Source organism: Vicugna pacos, chromosome 3 (assembly GCF_048564905.1).
Source record: "Vicugna pacos chromosome 3, VicPac4, whole genome shotgun sequence".
Taxonomy (NCBI): Eukaryota; Metazoa; Chordata; class Mammalia; order Artiodactyla; family Camelidae; genus Vicugna; species Vicugna pacos.
The window spans coordinates 59618702-59637035 of NC_132989.1; the positions used below are offsets into that span (position 1 = coordinate 59618702).

The window sequence follows — 18334 nt, forward strand, 5'->3', positions numbered from 1 at the left end:
TGTTTTTGTAGTTACTATAGTTGCTATGTTTTAAGCAATCTGTTAACACATTTGATTGCTATTGAGTTTGAGTTAAATGAACATTTCACGTTGTTTACAATAACCTCCATCGGATAATGTCTCTTTCACTCTCATTTTCAATCTGTCACAGTGCAGTTTCTCTATATTCACTCTACTTATACTCCTAACATGGGCAGCTTGCTGTTTTAGCTATCTTTTCAGCTCTGCATCATCTGCATACCTGTTAAGACAGCTTCCTATGTCTTCATCTAGGTCATTCATCAAAAACTGAATAGGTCAGGGACATGGACAAAGACCTTCAGCAAACTGCTATGAACCTCAGTTCAGGCAGATAAATGACATCATACACAGGGTGCACATAAAAATCTCAGCTTAGACAGACTGCTAAAGAGAATTAGAGAATATAGCAAATGCTATCTTAATTTCAGCAAATACTTGTTTTATGTCATATGGTTTAGATTTATTTTCTAATTGTTGGGGGGTTGGAGAACACCATAAACTTTCCATAAATAGAGCTGCTATAAAAAAGAATTTTGTGAGGTAGGATTATCCCCATATGCAGATTTAGAAACAAACCTAGGAGAGTCAATAATTTGATTAAAAAGGTTACAAAGATAATGACAGAGCCAGAATTCAAACTCAGATGCAGGCCTCCAACTGTTCCAACTATTTCTGTCAACTGAATAGTTCTGTTCTCTGCTCCTATCATACCTGGGAAAATATCCTTTCCTTGAATCTGTATGGTATTTTCTCATAATAGTATCACCTCACTTTCCTCAAATATTGCTAGATGGTGGAAATCCCACATAATTCTTATTCAACAAGAACAAAGAATATGCAATAGTCTGAATGCACCTGTGTACGTAAAACAATTGACACACACACTCAGAAACACATATGAAAGTGTTGCTATCACATGAAAGACTGAACAATATCATTATGTAGAAATCGTTTTCAGAGGCAGTATTTTAGTTGCGCTATTTAACTAGTGACATTAATACTTATGAAGTAGATCCAGCTCTCACATTAGCCTCTTTATCAAGCAGATCAGCACTGGACTACAGAGAGAATTTGGAATTTTAGTCAGAAAAAGAGAGTTCAGATCTCTCCCCAACACTTACTAGTTCCTTAGGAAAATAGTTAGGACTCTCTAGGTCTCACTCTGTATTCTCTCCCAAAGCAATGGTCCCATTTTTCCAACTCTAAGTCAGTAATTTTCTAATGTATTTCTGTATTATGGGCCTCCGTTCTGAGATTTAGTTCTGAGTATCCCACTTCTCTCAAAGTCCCCATTGGAGGGAGATCACAGAACTACACACTCAGCATGTCTTTTTTGTAATTTTTTGGGGGCAGGGGAGGTAATTAGGTTTACTTATTCATTTATTTTCGGAGGAGGTACTGAGGATTGAACCCAGGACCTTGTATATGCTAAGCATACGCTCTACCACTTGAGCTATACCCCACCCCCAAGCTCCAGTCACCATTATTTCAGTCCAAAGCACCACTATGCACCCATCCACTCATGCCTGAAACCTGGGTAACACCCTTGGTTCCACCTTCTGCATTCTTTAGAACCCATCTCTACATCCTATAGTTCTACTTAAAAAAAAAAAAAACCAATTTTGAGAAGCTGTTCACTCCCTTTGCCTCTTCTGCTACCTCCTTGGTTCACATCACCATGAATTCTTTTCCCTGAATACAACTACTAAGCTACTTAACTGGCTCCCATGTCAACTCTTTTCTGAGCTCAATTCACCACAAACAGGAAGTTCTTTCTAAAATCTAAATCTTATGTCACTCTTTGGCTTGAAAATAATTCTATGACTTCCTCAAAAAAAAAACCAAACTATAATCCAGTTAAAAAAGAAGTTAAAATTTCTTACTGTGCCTAAAAAGCCCACATCACAAGCCTCACTTCCTACTACTCCCTTATTTTCAGTTCCACTAGATTTCTTCTCATTTCCTCAAGTTCACCATGCCTTCTAATGTTGTACAGTTGTACAAGGATTTTCTTGCATTGATCTCCTGGGAATGTAGTGATAAATGTATGGAATTAACTCCATTTCAGAATAAAGAAGATCAGATACCAAGGCCACTCCATCCAGATGCACTGGAGAGTTGAAGGGGGCAGGGGAGGAAACGAGGTACCAACCTGGATAAGCATCCAGCTAAACTGGCAAAGATACAGGTAATGTGTGACAGCAGCCACAGCCGAACAGCTCTCCTCCGTGAGTTGGGGACTTGCATATGCAGATGCCAGGAACACAATCTGTAAGAAACACATACTTTTATTTTCAAATCATGTTAACTTCAATCAAAAATATTAAGAAAATAAACTATTTTCTTATAATTTATTAAATCATAGATACTGAATCTATGATTCAACGATTCAAAGGGAAAATAAGTTGATTTACTGCCCAAACTGAGATGACTAAGTCATTCTAAAAATGGCAATTCACAGATTTTTATGTTTCTAAGAAATAATGAATTATATGAAATTATGCTACATGCTGCTTTGGATCGTCAAGAGGAATTCTCAAAGTAAACCTTGTTTTTATCATGGGTGGACAAAAATCCTATGAAATACATTTATTTAAGTACAAAAGAGAAAATAGAGAGGAAATATCATTCCTTGTTTAAGTCAAAGCTAATAAGAGAGAAAAGAAAGAAGCAAAAGCTCTGACTTCACCATCATCTGCATCCTATTATCAGGAAGTAACATATATAACAAAACAGACTTAAAGTTAAAAATCCAAACCCTATGGTTACCTTAATTCTTGGGTTTTCATGTCAACTGCCCTCAAGTCTTCACAACATAATTTTCACAACTGTTCAAACATAACCTTTACAAACAACGAGACCTTTCCTGACCGCTTTATTTAATATTACACCCCCTTTTCTTCTTTCTTTCCCACACACATGATCCCCCTCCCTACTTTTCTATTTTTTTAAACAGCACTTACCACTTTCTAACATTCTCTGTAGTTGTTCATTTATTATGTTTCTTGGTCAAAGTTTGTCTCACCCACTAGAATGTAAGTCCTATGAAGGCAGGATTACTGAATATTTTACCCAGTCACACAGCCCAAAGTCTGGCCCCCGAAAGTCTGGACCTCCAGTTCCTACTGGAGGTATTCAATACACGCTTGTCGAATAAATGGATAAATAAATGAAGCGAAAACTCTCGTGATTTCTATCATTCTGTAATTTCTCTACGATAAAATGACTACTGTGTCAAATTTTGTACTGAAAGGTGTGCTATAGCCGGCAAGAGAAAGTTTGGAGCAATAACAGTATACTGTAACCTCTCAAGGCATAAACTCCCTTTCTCTTTAGGATGGAGACCAAGTCTTCTCAACTTAACGTTTTCACAGGTTACCACTCTGCCTGGAATATAGAAATGTTCAATAAATGATTGTTAAAAGAAAGAATGGTTAATTCCAGAAAGACAGAGGAGTGTGGTAAGAAAAAAACTAGCTGACATAACGTCTCAAAAACTCTCAACTTCTAAAAAGGAAGCACAAATACCTTTAGTGCTGCTACAATTTAAAAAAAAATGAATAATGTACTCAAAACCAAACCAGAGCAATGGGACAAAGTGTGGTTTTTATTTTTCAAATGGAATATGCCCCTCCTCAATCTTTTTGTCCCTGAAATGTATACATTAAATCTCCCTGAAAAGTTCTGCCCAACAGTGCTCCCAGGGTGGTATCACTCTGGTGAATGTCAGCGTCTGGGTCAGGCCTTGCATGCTCCCAATATCTCTGTTTTATGGGGTAAGACTCACCTTAACCAGTCTCCTCAGCCAATTACAGAACCCAAATGCTAACTATTAAATTTGCAATAATATGTATCTCGTGCCACACTGAAGTAACTCTTCCCTCATGGGAATTGTTTACTGAGTACTTTCTGGACCAAGGATAGGAGAAAAAGAATCCTTTTTTTTTTTTTTTTTAAAGCTATGGACAGTAAACAAGTCAGTTTACCCTTCTGGGACTAATTCCCTCATCAGTAGTAGGAAGAAGGTGGAAAAGATAAACTCTCAAGTCCCTTTCTATTCCAAAATTCCAGGATTATTTTTTAAATGAGAAGTATTCTTGACTCAACTTTCTGTTTATTTAGCCCTAGATTTGGAGTATTTATAACACACAATTTAAAAAAAAAGCAGACGCTAGAAATGTATGTCTCACTATTTCCTAACAATCTGGTACAACTGAGTTTCCTAAAAAAAAAAAGTCAACAAGCTTGCCTTTCCAGAGCACATCACAAATAGCTTTTGTATTAGAGCTTACTTTAAAAACATGCTTAGATTTTCCTAGATTTTAGCTTCCTAACTTCTTAATTGTAACATGTTGTAAATTTAACCTTCCTAAATTCCACAAATATTCATTGAATACCTTCTCCAAAACACTACCGTTGAACATGAACACACTGCTACAATAGGGACAAGGTAAGAATATTTGGAGAATCAGCAATTACAGGTCACCGGGCCTACCTAAAATTAAATTAAGTTGAATTAAAATACAAATTAAATGATTAAAGTAAAATAAAATCTACTAGCATATTTAGCTCACATATCTTTAGGGGCAACCTAAGAAAAGATGACGTTTTACCATTGCTTTTTTTTACTCAAACACATCAGGATGAACAGGAAAAAGGTTATTTTCACAGTCAGTTCTCTGGATACACTAAGTTGAAGACCATAAGAGGAATCAAGGAATTTTTCAATGGTTCTCAGTCAGTCATGTATTGATTCATTTAGTAATTAAGTGCTGGAGTATCTACTATCTGCAAAGCATTGTGTCATCTATTTAAGAATACGATGGCAGAAAACTGTGTACCAGCAAAGTGCTACACATTTTCTCTCTGTGGTGTGTGTGTGTGTGTGTGTGTGCGTGTGCGTGTGTGTGTGTGTGTGTGTAAGCCACATATTAATGATGTGAAGTCTTTATTGTTTTTATCCCAATTTCATAAATTATAAATGAGGATCTGATAGGGGAACTAACTGGTTTAAGAGTATTGAACAAGTTTTAAAGTGGGATTCAAATCCTGGTGTTTCGACTTATAAGGTCTGCATTCTTTCTAGAACACCACACTGCTGCCCACCAAGCTAAATCAAGCACGAGTCATCTCAAAATGCTGAAATTCTAGTTCACTGTTTCTCAATCTTTTCTAATCCATGGCCCACCACAGGTTCACAATGGCAAAAGAAATAATGCCCATGAAAAATACAATACTATTCTTAATTCTATATTGATATAACACATCTTAACTAAAAGAAAAAGAAGTAAATTCTCCAAAGAGATATCTGATATATTTTGTTTTCACTTATAAAATCGTTTCTTATTCTGCTTGATTAGAGCTCTACTTTAACAGCCAAGGGAGGAAATGTAGAGAAATATCAACTTTTTCACTTTAAATAAATTGCATGCATCTCTTCTTGCTTGAGCTAAGCAATAACTATTCATAAAAACTGGTTTTCCTGTAAACCTCACTTCTCAGTATTCCTTAATATATTACTCCCCACCCCGACCCCCACACTTTACTTTGGACATTCTCACTTCTCCCTCTCTGAAATGCCTCTCTCTCTACTCTCCATCTTTCTAAAATCTACTCAGTTTTTACAGAAGAAGTCAAATTCCACCTGCCTACTCTGATCATGATAGACTCCTAGACTTTCCTATTTTTTAGAGTGTTTCCAGCACTTGTTATTGAGCCAAATGTCCTTTCTACTAGGAGAGTGCCTATGGGTGAAGCCAGACACCCACATGACACAATAAAATGTGACAGGTGTTATAACAGGGTATGGGGTGAAATATCAGGGGAGTGCAAAGTCAAGACTGATTAGTTCTGCTTGCGGAAGTCGAAGAAATACTCAAAGAGGAAACAGAATTACGGCGGCTTGCCCTGCAAGCCCCATCTGCCCCACCTCCTCTTCCTAAGCTTATCTTCCAAAGGACACTTCATGTTCCAAACCTGCTACTCTCACTGCATTGATTGCTCTTCCCTAAAACATGTTCCATCGTCTCTTAACTCTTTGCCTTTGTTCTTTGTCTTCCTTTAGCTAGAATTTCTGTTTCCTATCTTTCTCTGTTGAAATCATGTCCATTTTTCAAGGTATGGTTGAAATGTCGATGTTATCATGAAGATATGGCTTTTTTTTTTTTTTCAATCACAAACAACCATTTCCTCTTCTGGAGTTTAAAATAGAATTTTATTAACATAAGGATTGATTTTCCTATCCAATTCTCCCAAATCTTAGATAAAAATCAGCCTTGATCTCTTGGAAAACTGTCAACTTCTTAAGGGCAACAATTTGATCATATTCTCCATTATAATTATTTTGAAACACATTTTTTACAAAGGAAAACATAGCAAGTATTCAGTATCCTGTACAGACCCTATCACAATTTTGAGCATAGTGTTTTTTCAAACAGCTTTAATGAAGTCTGACTGACAGACAATAAATGGCACATATTTAAAGTGTATGAGTTAGTAAGTTTTGACACATACATATACCTGTGAAACCATCACAATCAAGATAATTAATATATACACCATCCCCAAAGGTTTCCTCATGACCTTCATAGTACCTTCCTGCACCAGTATCACTTCTCACATCCCCAGGCAACCTGTTTTCTGTCACTGCCCATTAGTTTGCATTTACTAGAATTGCATGCAAGTGGAATCATATGTACTTTTTTTTCCTCTAGTGTATTTCACTCAGCAAAATTATTTTGAGATTCATCCAAAACAATGTATCAATGGTTCATTCTCTTTTTATCGTTGAATAATATTCTAATTATGTATCCTTTCACTTGTTGATGGATATTTGGGTTGTTTCATGATTTTGGCTTTTATAAGTAAAGCTGCTCTGAATGTACAAGTCTTTGTATGGACATATGCTTTCATTTACCTTGAGTAAATATCTAGGAGAGGAATGGTTGGATCATATGGTAAGTGGGTACTTCATCTTTTAAAAAATTGATTATTTTCCCAAGGTGGTTGTAACATTTTACATTCTTGTCAGAAATGTATATATCTAGTTACTCCACATTTTCACTAAAACTTGTTATGGGTAGTTTTTTAAATTTTAGCCTTTCTAATAAGTACACTGTAGTTCCTTAGTGTGGTTTTAATTTGCATTTTCCTAATTAGCAATTATGTTGATCATCTTTTTCAGTGTTTATTTGCAATCCATATCTCTCTTTGAAGAAATGCCCACTTAACTCTTTTGCCCACTTTTAAAATTGGTTTGAGTTTTATAAGTTCTTTCCATATTCATGACAAAAGTATTTAATCAGATACTTGTGTGCAAATATTTTCTCCAAGTCTGTGACTTGTGTTCTCATTCTCTTTAACAGTGTCTTTCGAAAAACAAGTTTTTAACATTGATGAAACCCAATTATGGACTGGGTCATATATTTTATTGATTATACATTTTTGGTAACACATCTAAGAAAATTTTGCCTAATTCAAATTCACAGAAGTTTTTGCTTATGTTTTTCTAGTAGTTTTACAGTTTCAGGTTTTAAAATTAGAACTTTGATTAATTTTGAGTTATTTAAAATATGATGAAAATTATGATCCAAAGCCTTTTGTTTGGCAGGTAGATAACCAATTTTTCCAGAACTGTCCATGTATAGGTCCTTCACATATTTCTGAAAAGATTAACCCCTTAGTATTTTCTATTTTGGCTGTTATTTTAATTGATATTTCATAAAAATTTAATTTCTTATTGTTCACTGCTAGTATAGAAATAAAAATTGATTTTTGTATATTGATCTTGTATTCTGCAAACTCACAGAACACCCGTTTGAATAGCTCTTCAGTAGAAAACATTATATTTTCTATGTAAAGGATCATGTGGTCTCTAAATAAAGGAAATTTTACCTACTTTTAAAATCAGAATAGTTTTAATTCCTTCTTCCTGCCATACTTAACTGGAGATAGATAAATAGGTAGGTAGGTAGGTAGGTAGGTAGATAGATAGACAGACAGACAGATAGAAATGTAGGTATACTGTATATACACAGAGGTGGTGAAAATGATCATCCTTCTTTTACTTCTGATCTTAAGGAGAAACATTTGGTTTTTCACCATTAAGTATTTTTATGAACTAAACTATGTCCTCCTAAAATTCATATGTTGAAGTACTAAAGTCCAGTACCTCAAAATATAACTGTATTAGAATATGATGTCATTAAAGAGGTAATTGAGTTAAAATGAGGTCTTTATGTGGGACCTACTCTGACTGGTGTCCTTATAAGAAGATAAAATTTTGGATATAGAAATGCACACATATAGAGGAAAAATCATATGAAGCCAAAGGAAGAAGATGGATATCTATAAAGTAACGAAAGAAAAAAATGTATTTGTTGCAGATTTAAGGATAAATTTAGCCCCTGTCATTTTATCCTGACTCGAGGTAGAATCTAGTAAGTATTCAATACCTTTTAGATCCTGTTTTTAATATTTTTTAATTAAAATTTTTCTATTATGACGGTGCTCTGTCCTGAGCTCAACTAAAAAGAACTTAAATCTAAATTATCCTTATACTTTCCTTCGTGAATTTTTATAGCTCATTTTTTTCTGATCTACTTCTCTTTTCTTGACCACAAAAAGTTTTACACTCTCCTTTCAAAGTTAGCTCGTAAGCTATTTTAAACATTAATTTCAGTGACAAAAACAAGATATTTTAAGTTAAAAAAAACCCCACAAAATGCTGAGCTCTGAATTCCCTCTGCTACTCATTTATGTCTGCAAAATTCCTCTCAGTAGAAAATTGTGTATAACTTTAATCTGATGCTAAAGACAAAGAGATCTTTGCATGCTGCTGCTGCACTGGCCACGGTGGCATTGCCAAGTGTAACGTCATCACAAGTGTAATGACATTTTCATGACAGTAATGCATTCTGTGGTGACAGACTCCCTTTTGTTTAACTTTTTACCACCATTATCTGTGCAATTTTAAAATTATTTGAAAAAACATTTAAAATTCTCTGAAGACCTTTAACACAATATTAAACATAAAACACCAGAACTTAGTGATAATCTTTAATTCCTTATGCAGTAGTGTGGAAGCCAGAAACGGGAAAATAACTCTGAGGAAAATCTATCTTTTTTTGTTCCTGCCTGACTATGCCCAAAAGAGATTGCCTGGAGCATGTTCCTATAAACACAGTACTTGAAATAAAGCCATACCTATTTTTCTTATCTTTTCTTCATTACCTTGTGATCACACAGTATGTTTACTAGTATTTTTTTTTTCTGGGCTAGTATCTTTTCCCTTGTATTTCTACCCTATCCTTTAAGAGAATGTTTACATGTCAGAAACATGCTGTCAATACCAAATCTTAATTTTCACTATTATTAAAAGCATCTTACTTAACATTATAATTATTTTCACCAATTTCACACAGCTATTCTTTTGCTACATTGGCTATAAGACTTTAAATATTCTTGGATAGCTTTCCTGTGGTTTTCATGTCAAAGAATGCAAAATCTATTATGCTCACTTTTCTTCATTCCTTCCTTCCCTCTTCCCTCCCTTCCTTCCTTCCATCGCAAATCAATCTCAACTCCTTATATTTTATAGTTACTTCAGCTATTATACAAAATGTATGGAATCAAAGATCCTTACTAAACTAAATATGTCTCTGAATGTCTTAGGTGTGTCAGGGAGGTGCTTTATGCAAGTTTTTGGCAACTACTGAATGTCAGAAACCAGCCTAAACAGGTTTTTTATAATTATTACATTATTATAGTTGCCATAGTGAAAACACAGTAAAAAATCAATCAACACACTTTCAGTTTTCAAGCGGCACATTCTATACATGCCCTGTCTTCAGTGTACCCTCGTCCCTACTGCTGTAAACAACACAGGGCACAGACGTCCCGCTCATGCTACATGATACCATCAGAACAGAAGTGAATCTGCAGCTATTAATCAGAAGCAGATGGAGATTCGAAGTGTTCACTTAGATTGTATATGCAGTCAGATTAAGTTATCTGTTTAAGTATATGACAAAATAAATCAGTCTACAAAATGTTAATTATTATTAAAAGATAAAAACTTTATGGCTTGTCTATACACATCTCAATTTTGGTCTCAGTTTATCTTCAGTAAAGTAGATTGCTTGCAATAATCTACCACACAGAGGTAAAGACATTTTAAAAGGCCATTCTGTGAAAGACAACAGTATTTACAAAAAAAACAATAATCTCTTACCCTGACTTCAGATTTTTTGATGTATGTTATTGTTTTTATTTCTTCATTTTTCTTTAAAGAAATGAATCATTCATTAACACCAAGACTAGTCTTTCTGACCTGATACACAGTCAAAGAAGTACTAACTTATTTTTATCAGTAATAACAATAATAATAATTTCCATTTAATAAGTGGTTATTATGTGCCAGGTACTATGCTAAACGCCTTCCAAGATATTATTTCATCTTATTCCTAAATAATCCATGCAATTTAGATGTCACTGCCACCATTTTATAGAGGAGGACACTGAGGCTTAATGAAAGTTTAAAATAACTTGGAAAAGAAGCCCTGTTTTACAAAGGATTTTACACAGTACATGGATATCTAATATATTCATTTATCATTAAAAATCAATGTCAGCTTAACATTTAGTTATCTCAGTATTTGTTTAAATATACAAAGTACTTTTTAATTACTATTGATAATTATTTGATCAATCTAATGGCATAGTCAAAATTAAATGAGCATAGCAGAAACTAAACACATTTTTAAAGCCTTTAAAGAAAGAAGCTTTTATCTTTCATCTAGATTTTTAAGGAATAAAAAAATTGAATACATTTTCCACAACCATTACCATACTCCTTCTTACGTTATTCTTTGCACCATTTGCCCTTTTAGAATTATGCAAGAAAGTTATAACAATTATTATAAAGGAAAGGCACACGTTATTTTCAGTTTATTAATTTTAACCCACATTTTACTGCAAATCAAATAGCTAAATTTCTATATACTTTTTTAAAAATTGAAATTAAAGTCTCAAAATTTCAAATCCCCCAATCATTTCTCTCACACACACACACACACACACACAAAACAAAAACAAAAATAACAATAATGTACAGTGATTGAGATCATGAACTCTGAGCTAGAAATACTTAACTTAAATCTTAACTCCAATCCTTATTAGTTTTTGAACTTTGGAAAACTACCTCTTTGTGCCTCTCTTTTCTCATCTGTAAAACAGAGATGATGAGTACACTACCTACCTCATAGGACTGCTGTGGAGATCAAAGGTATTAATAAGTGTAAATTTTATGTCAGTATCTGTCATAAAGTAAGCATGGGTAATTTGTTCAAATAGGTTTAATCATTTGCATGACACTGGACAGGATGATGAACAGCTAGCAAATAAAGACTCTAGTTATTACCAGTTGGTAAATAACTTGTTAGTTATATAGTTAGTTGTACAGAAAAATTCTATATGATTAAATGATTAAATATATATAATAAAAATAATATATCATATTATTTATATGTATTACATATAAATATTAAAATAAATGAATAAAAATCTATAAATAAAAGCATAATAAAACTATATAAAAATAGGGAATTCTATGGTACAAATGAAGTCACAGTTTCTATGAGTTTCTCAGACTTTGCTCAATTTGAATTGTGTAATAATTCTGCATAACTGTTCTTGAAGTAGAAACATCAGGATGTTTATGAACTGTCAAGAGTCATCATTATCTGAGTAGGTCAGTTAAAACAAAAACAGAACCAATAACTGCACTAAAAATAAATTAGTTCCTCCAAGAAGACCCAGTATTCCTGGAACTGTAAAACTGAGTATATGATTCCCAGGACTGTCCGAAAACACTGAGTATTATGGGCACAATGGGCAATGCCTTGACTCAAATGGGGAAGAGAGTAATCATTTATTGGGGTCCTAAGGTGTGGCAGGCTTTCTGTGGTTTCTGTAGACAGGTTATTTCATTTTAATCCTCATAATAGTCCTATAAGGTTATCACCCCTGTGTGATAGCTAAGGAAGCAGAAATTCAAAGGCTTTACAGCTCGCCAGTGACAGAGCTTGAACTGGCCTTATCTGACTGCTAACTTGATTCTTTTTTTTGCTATTCTCTGCTGTTTTCAGGACAACGGCTGAAGTTTAGGCAAGGATTGTCACTAGTTCTCTGAATGTGGAGAAAGAACTGAGATTTGCTATGTGGCTTTAAAGAGTATTTCTGATAATACCAGTGTTCCCATCTACTTGGTCAAAGCTGGTGGCTCTCACAAGTGATTCAAACTGTTCTTTTCAATGAGTACATTTTATTAAACTGCTTTTAAATTCATATTAATATTAAAATTTATATTCTTGAACTGGAAAAATAGGTGACACAACAATTATCAAAACAAAACCCAAATGCCTCTCTTCTAAAATTTTTAAAAATGAAAAATTCCTTCTATAGATAACTCACCAGCATCTAGGAAATAAAAGGCTATATACAAGAAAACAGGGCAAGTCAACATAAATAAGTCAAGATATACGAAAACGATTACCCTTGTATCTAAATAGTAGCTATCTGAGGGGATATTCTGGTATTTCCTCTTATTATTATCTACACAGAGAGCTAACCTGAGTTCGTGTCCCAAAGGCAAACATTTGATTCATCCGAGAGGGTTATAAAACACTGTTTGGAAGAAGACAAAGACTCATGGAAGCTGAATTGTACTTGACCATCTTATACATGTGGGGTACCTATAGATCGGCATATGGCAGCTTCAAGCATCCACAATTCTCCAAATTTCAAAGTAGCCCACCTTTCCAAACACCCTAATCTTTCTCATGTCCCCACCCTTAGGCAAAAATGAGACTGTACACAATGTACCACACTTGAATAGAATGTAGCAATTCAAATAGAAAGAGTTCGGAGAGAATAAACGATAGCCCACAATCTGATCAGAAGGAAAAGAGCATGTCAGCTGCCAAATGATGTCTATAAAGAGTCAGCCAACTTTGAATTAAAGTGAAGATTCTCTGGAGAAGAGGCAGAAACCGAAAGAAAGGCAGAGAGAAAGCGTGGAGGTGGAGACGGCAACAGCCGGGCAGAGGTTAGAAGTGGAGGCACACTGCCTTGGCGGCAGATATTCAGATTCTACTTAGTAGGCAGAGAATATCTAGCACTGAGATGGGCTCTATGGAAGACACAGGAGCAGAAGAAATGTTTCCTAGCTGGGAAAAGTGGACCACCTAAATGCAAAGATGAGCTAATCTCTATCAAGGCTAAGTCACACACCAGATCTCTTCTCTCCCACTATTTTTATGTTTTAACCACAACTTTATAAAGTGATTATTCTTTCTTCTGCAAAGTAGGAATAAGGATATAAAAGGAGACTGAGGCTTATTTCTGTCGATGGCAGCAAAATTAAATTATAAGCATCAACGTTTTATTCAGTTAGCAGCCCTATCAACCGTAAGAAGAAAGAGAAATACAGATAACAGAACATTATTTATAAATTACTTATAATTATGAAATAGACATATATACTCAGGCATAACCTCTTTCTACAAGGCTCCACTCTAAAATTTTGGTCCTCTCCATCAAAAGTACTCCTACTACTCCAGTGTTTTGTGTCCCAGTCAATGGCTCCACCATCCATCCAGTTACTCAAGAACTTGATTCCTTTTATTTTTCATCCTGTGTAACTAATTCTCAAATCCTATCAGTTATACTTTTAAAATACCTCTCGAACATGTCAATCTCTCCCCACTTTCCATCATTATCTTTCACCTGGACTACTTCCTCTCCACAGTGAACAGTATGATGTAATTACTTTAACATACAGCAATATATGCACCTCCCCCATATATAATTTGATCCAGGAGATAAATACATTTTAAAACGAAGCATGAAACTTTAAAATCTACTCATTACTGTATTTTTTTCATTGCAGTAACAACCATAGTTATGAATAAACATACTGCCAGTTCTCCTATACTCAGGAACATTCATTTGTTAAGATACTGATAGGAAACGTTGACCAACCATTGTACAAAGCTCGTGTTTAACAATGCATTATTCTGGAAATGGTTAATCAAACATGAGTGAAGTCATCCCTCCTTTGTCAAAGAAACTCCACATCAGAGCACCATGTACTTTACTGAGTCACTTATCAGTCAATGGAACACAATCCATTTAAAAATTAACAGGATTGGACTGGATGAAAGCTAATGTACATTATCACACCACTGTAAAATACCATCATTTTTTGGCTTTGTTCTGACGTCTTTCAAAAGCATCTCAGAGACTCTAAACCAAATCCAGTCATTATGTGCACAGGCACTCTATTATGCAGAGAACCCCTAGAGTTCCCTTATAACAGGGAAAGGCAACTCCCCTCTTTTTTCTACACTTGTGCTAGTAACCAAATCCCTCTTCTACTAACCTGTTCTGGGACTCCACTCTCCCATTTATTACCTCCACCATCTAAGCTCCATAATGCTTCTTACTAATTTCCTTAACTAATTTCTGGTTCACGTTCATCTTTCAGTCTTCTAAAATCTAGGTTTCACGGCTACCAAGGGCCAAATGCCTAAGACTACTTTTCAGTCCTCATCCAACTTGATGTGTTTGATATTTTATGTTAGCAGTGTGTCCTCCTTCTTCACACTTGCTTGCTTCTAACACTCTTCCTTATGTAACATAAAGATTTCATTCTTCTATTGTACAATTTTTTAAAAAATTTCTTTTATATATTTCTTTCTTTCTTTCTTTCTATTGGTGGGGGGAGGTAGTTAGATTTATTTATTTATTTTTAGAGGAGGTACTGGGGATTGAACCTAGGACCTTTTGTATTCTAAGCTTGTGCTCTACCACTTGAGCTATACCCTCCCCCAAGATTTCTTTCTTCTAAATCAGAGTCCTGGACTCAAATTTGAATTATTTCCAGCAACTAACAGTGATGTCAGGAAAGTTACTAAACTTTTTGAACTTCAGATCTATATCTTTAAAATCAAGCTAATTATATTTATCTTGTTGGGCAGTTGTGTAGAATAAGCTATAACACATTTAGCATATCTCAAACTTTTCTACTCAAGTACTTCTGTGGGAGAAGAATATGCAAGTCTGACTCCTCCTAGGAAGTCTGGAGCTGTATCCTTGACGGAGACTTCTTGTGCGTGTGTATGTCAGACTTAATCTTTAAATACTGTGTGAATTTTACATGCTGCTTAGTATCATCCTGCTTACTTAACTTCAGCTATATATTAATTTTATTAAGCTGTAAACTAACATTGGTAACTGATGATGCAGGAAGACAGCACAGACACATGGGTTCTCCAGCATCTGCAACACTGTCCTCCTTGCCTGGGGTAAAAATACACTTGTGACAGAACAGACTACCCAAATTTGTGGTCAGAGTAGCTGTTCTCATAACCTTCTCCATGCTGTTTCAGAACCTGCATTCTCTTCCACCTCCCTCTCTTAAATATTGGTATTTTAGGCCTCTTTAGAATACTAAAGAAAAAAAAAGAAAGACGAAAAATCTGTCTTTTGAAAAGAAAGAAATTCAGTTCATTGGCCACGAAAGGCCTTGTTTTGTTTTGCTTAGGAATATTGGAATTGCATTTTTAAAAATAAAGGGGGAGCTTGTCCTAGTTTGAGTTGTGTCACCCCCAAATTCATGTCTACCTGGAACCTCAGAAGTTGACTTTATTTGGAAAGAGGGTCTTTGTAGATGCTATTAGCTTAGAAGAGGACATACTGGCTTAAGGTGGGCCCTAAATCCTATGACTGGTGTCCTGATAAAGAAAGTCGTGTGAAGACAAACAGACTCACATATGGGGAAGAGGCCCATGTGACGACAGAGACACTCACTGGAGTAGTGCAGCTGCAAGCCGAGGAATGCCAAGGATCACCGGAAGTCACTAGGAACTATAAAGGGTTCCTCCCCAGAGCCTTTAGAGGGAGCATGGTCCCGCCGACACTGATTTCCGGTATCCGGCCTCCAGAACTGTGGGAGTAAACTCCTCTCGTTTTACACCGCCCAGTTTGTGGTACTTGGTACAGCAGCCCTAGGGAATGAGTACAGGCTCCACTTCGGATGGGAAGGTCATGGGAGACCCCTTGGAAAAAGGGACATTTCAGCTGTCACCTTAAGGACAAGAAAGAGGCAGTTAGGTAGCCGAGAGAAGAGAGGTTTTGAAGGTGCCATGAGGGAGAAGATGCTGTCAGGTTCAAGAAGCTGCATGACTTATCCAAGGTCATAAGGCCAGGAAGTAGAATAACTGAGTCTTGGGCCCAAGACTTCTGATTCAAAGACCAAGGGTTAAAGCTTTCCTACTATGTCTAGATCTCAGAAGATCTTCAAAACAACCAAGCAACCAACCAATCCACCCATCCACCCACCCACACGTTCAATTTTCTTGGCAATTAAAAGTGAAGCATGGCTAGAGGCAGGCAGAGCAGATACTGCTGACAAAGGACATTTTTATGAGAGACGGGGAAAGGCAAGGACAGTATTACAGAGCTACTCTATAATCTTCCCTCCTAGCCAAAGCATCCTACAGAAGCACAAGTGAGGGCCAGCTTACTCAGTCTCCAAGTCTTGGTGATCACTTGTAGCTCCTTCTTAAAAGAAGGGGCAGAAAAGGCTTCCTGGAGGCTGTAGCTCTCTTCCATTCAAAACTCACCTATAGGCAATCATGTGAAACCTTGGCAAAAATCCCACCATGTCTCTGGCCTGATGAAAAAGCTTCAAGGCTCACCTTTTCCTCTACTAATTGTAGCTTTAGTGTCATAGGCTGAAATCAGCTTCCAAGTAGGTTTTGTTATATCTGCTTAGTGTTTTAAAAACCCAGATATTTCACGTAATAGCTTAGATATTCAATTTTTCTTAAAAACTAAGAAGTCCATGCCTCAGGGAATGACTAGTCAGTGCTGGATAACGGCTTCCACTTACAAAGGGCGTGCATTTACCCGTAACCACGGTCCCTAGAGCCTCACTTAAATAGCTTTTCTGGCCTCTTGCAGGCATTTGGGTTTGTGAGCTTGGTCTATAAAAGCTGACTTTACAGTCTTCAACCTGACCCTACTTTATCTGTACACTTAAACCTCTCACTGTTAACTTGGAGAAACTCCTCACTCTTCTATAAGTATTTCGTATTTCATATTCATTTCTCCACCTCATTTCTCTTTTAGTCAAATCTACCCCCTGCTCCAGGGAACAACACAAGTGTGGCATTTTCTCTGAACATACCTGGCCCCCTATTTTTCCAGAACTAACTTATTATTGTGTCTGCTACTTAGTTACCTTCATTGAATGCTGACTGGCATTGTTAGTTAACAGTCAAGTACATATATTTAAGCCAAAGATTATATGGGGTTGTCACAAATGTTTTTGCCATCATCTTAGCACTTAACACTTAAAATACACATGGTTAGCTTCATAAAGTGACAGGTGAATGGTATCAATGACTCATCACCACAGAAAGGTTGGCTAGGTAATAATTCTAATTATTCACACTTTTGATTATATTAGCTAGGCTTTTGGCTTCACCCTCTTACTTCTAGACAATTCCTTACCTGATGGGTATCTAGCAAAGACTGGGGAGAATAAAGAAGGGTATGATTTTTCTTGTGAATGCTCCAACATAAGGCTTTATAAGAAGAAAGATTGAAATCAGTGGCTAAAGTAAGATTATTAGGTTTCCTAGGATTTTTGTGATCACAATTACCACAGAAAATTAAAAATCAATTGCATCATCATATTTTGACTTTCAAAATCATTATAAAACTAAGAGTTAATCCTGGATGGCTTCTACTAAATGAAATAAATGTAAGGTTAATTATGGGTTTTATTTCAGATGCATCTGAATTTAGACTAACCCTATTCTGCACAAGAGTCTACCCTGAAGCTGAATCCTTAAATTCCTAATGTATTTGTGTGGCTGAGAATTTGGGTTAGCCCTCAGACTGCTCTCCCAGTTCCATCTCCAACCCCTGTATTTTCAGACAGGGGACCAGGCTGGCAGTGGCTCCTGGAGTGAAAACCATCTAGCAGGTTTTAAATGGTTTTGGACTGCTGCCTAGTAGTAGTAAAACCAAAATTAATGAGACAGAACTGATTTGAGAATGATGGGTTTGAAACATACCAGAAGCCCCATATCCACACTCTTGCCCACTCAATTTAGCTCATTCCTGAAGGTCACTCTCATTTTAAAAGACAGCTATTTGTATTACACATTTTCACAAGACCGCTCATTTACTATCAACCAATTTCAATTCCCTTTACTTAAGAAAATCTTTTGTGACTTTAATC

The 18334-nt window shown here is 35.7% G+C and overlaps 1 protein-coding gene across 1 annotated transcript in view; it reads right to left on the reverse strand.

Annotated features, from left to right (window-relative positions):
* ADGRV1 (adhesion G protein-coupled receptor V1) overlaps nucleotides 1-18334 on the reverse strand; it is a 440955-nt gene that overhangs the window by 158637 nt on the left and 263984 nt on the right. Inside the window, exon 83 of the mRNA XM_072958404.1 lies at nucleotides 2174-2290. Within this exon, the coding sequence (XP_072814505.1) occupies nucleotides 2174-2290 (117 nt within the window). The remainder of the gene's footprint in view (nucleotides 1-2173; nucleotides 2291-18334) is intronic.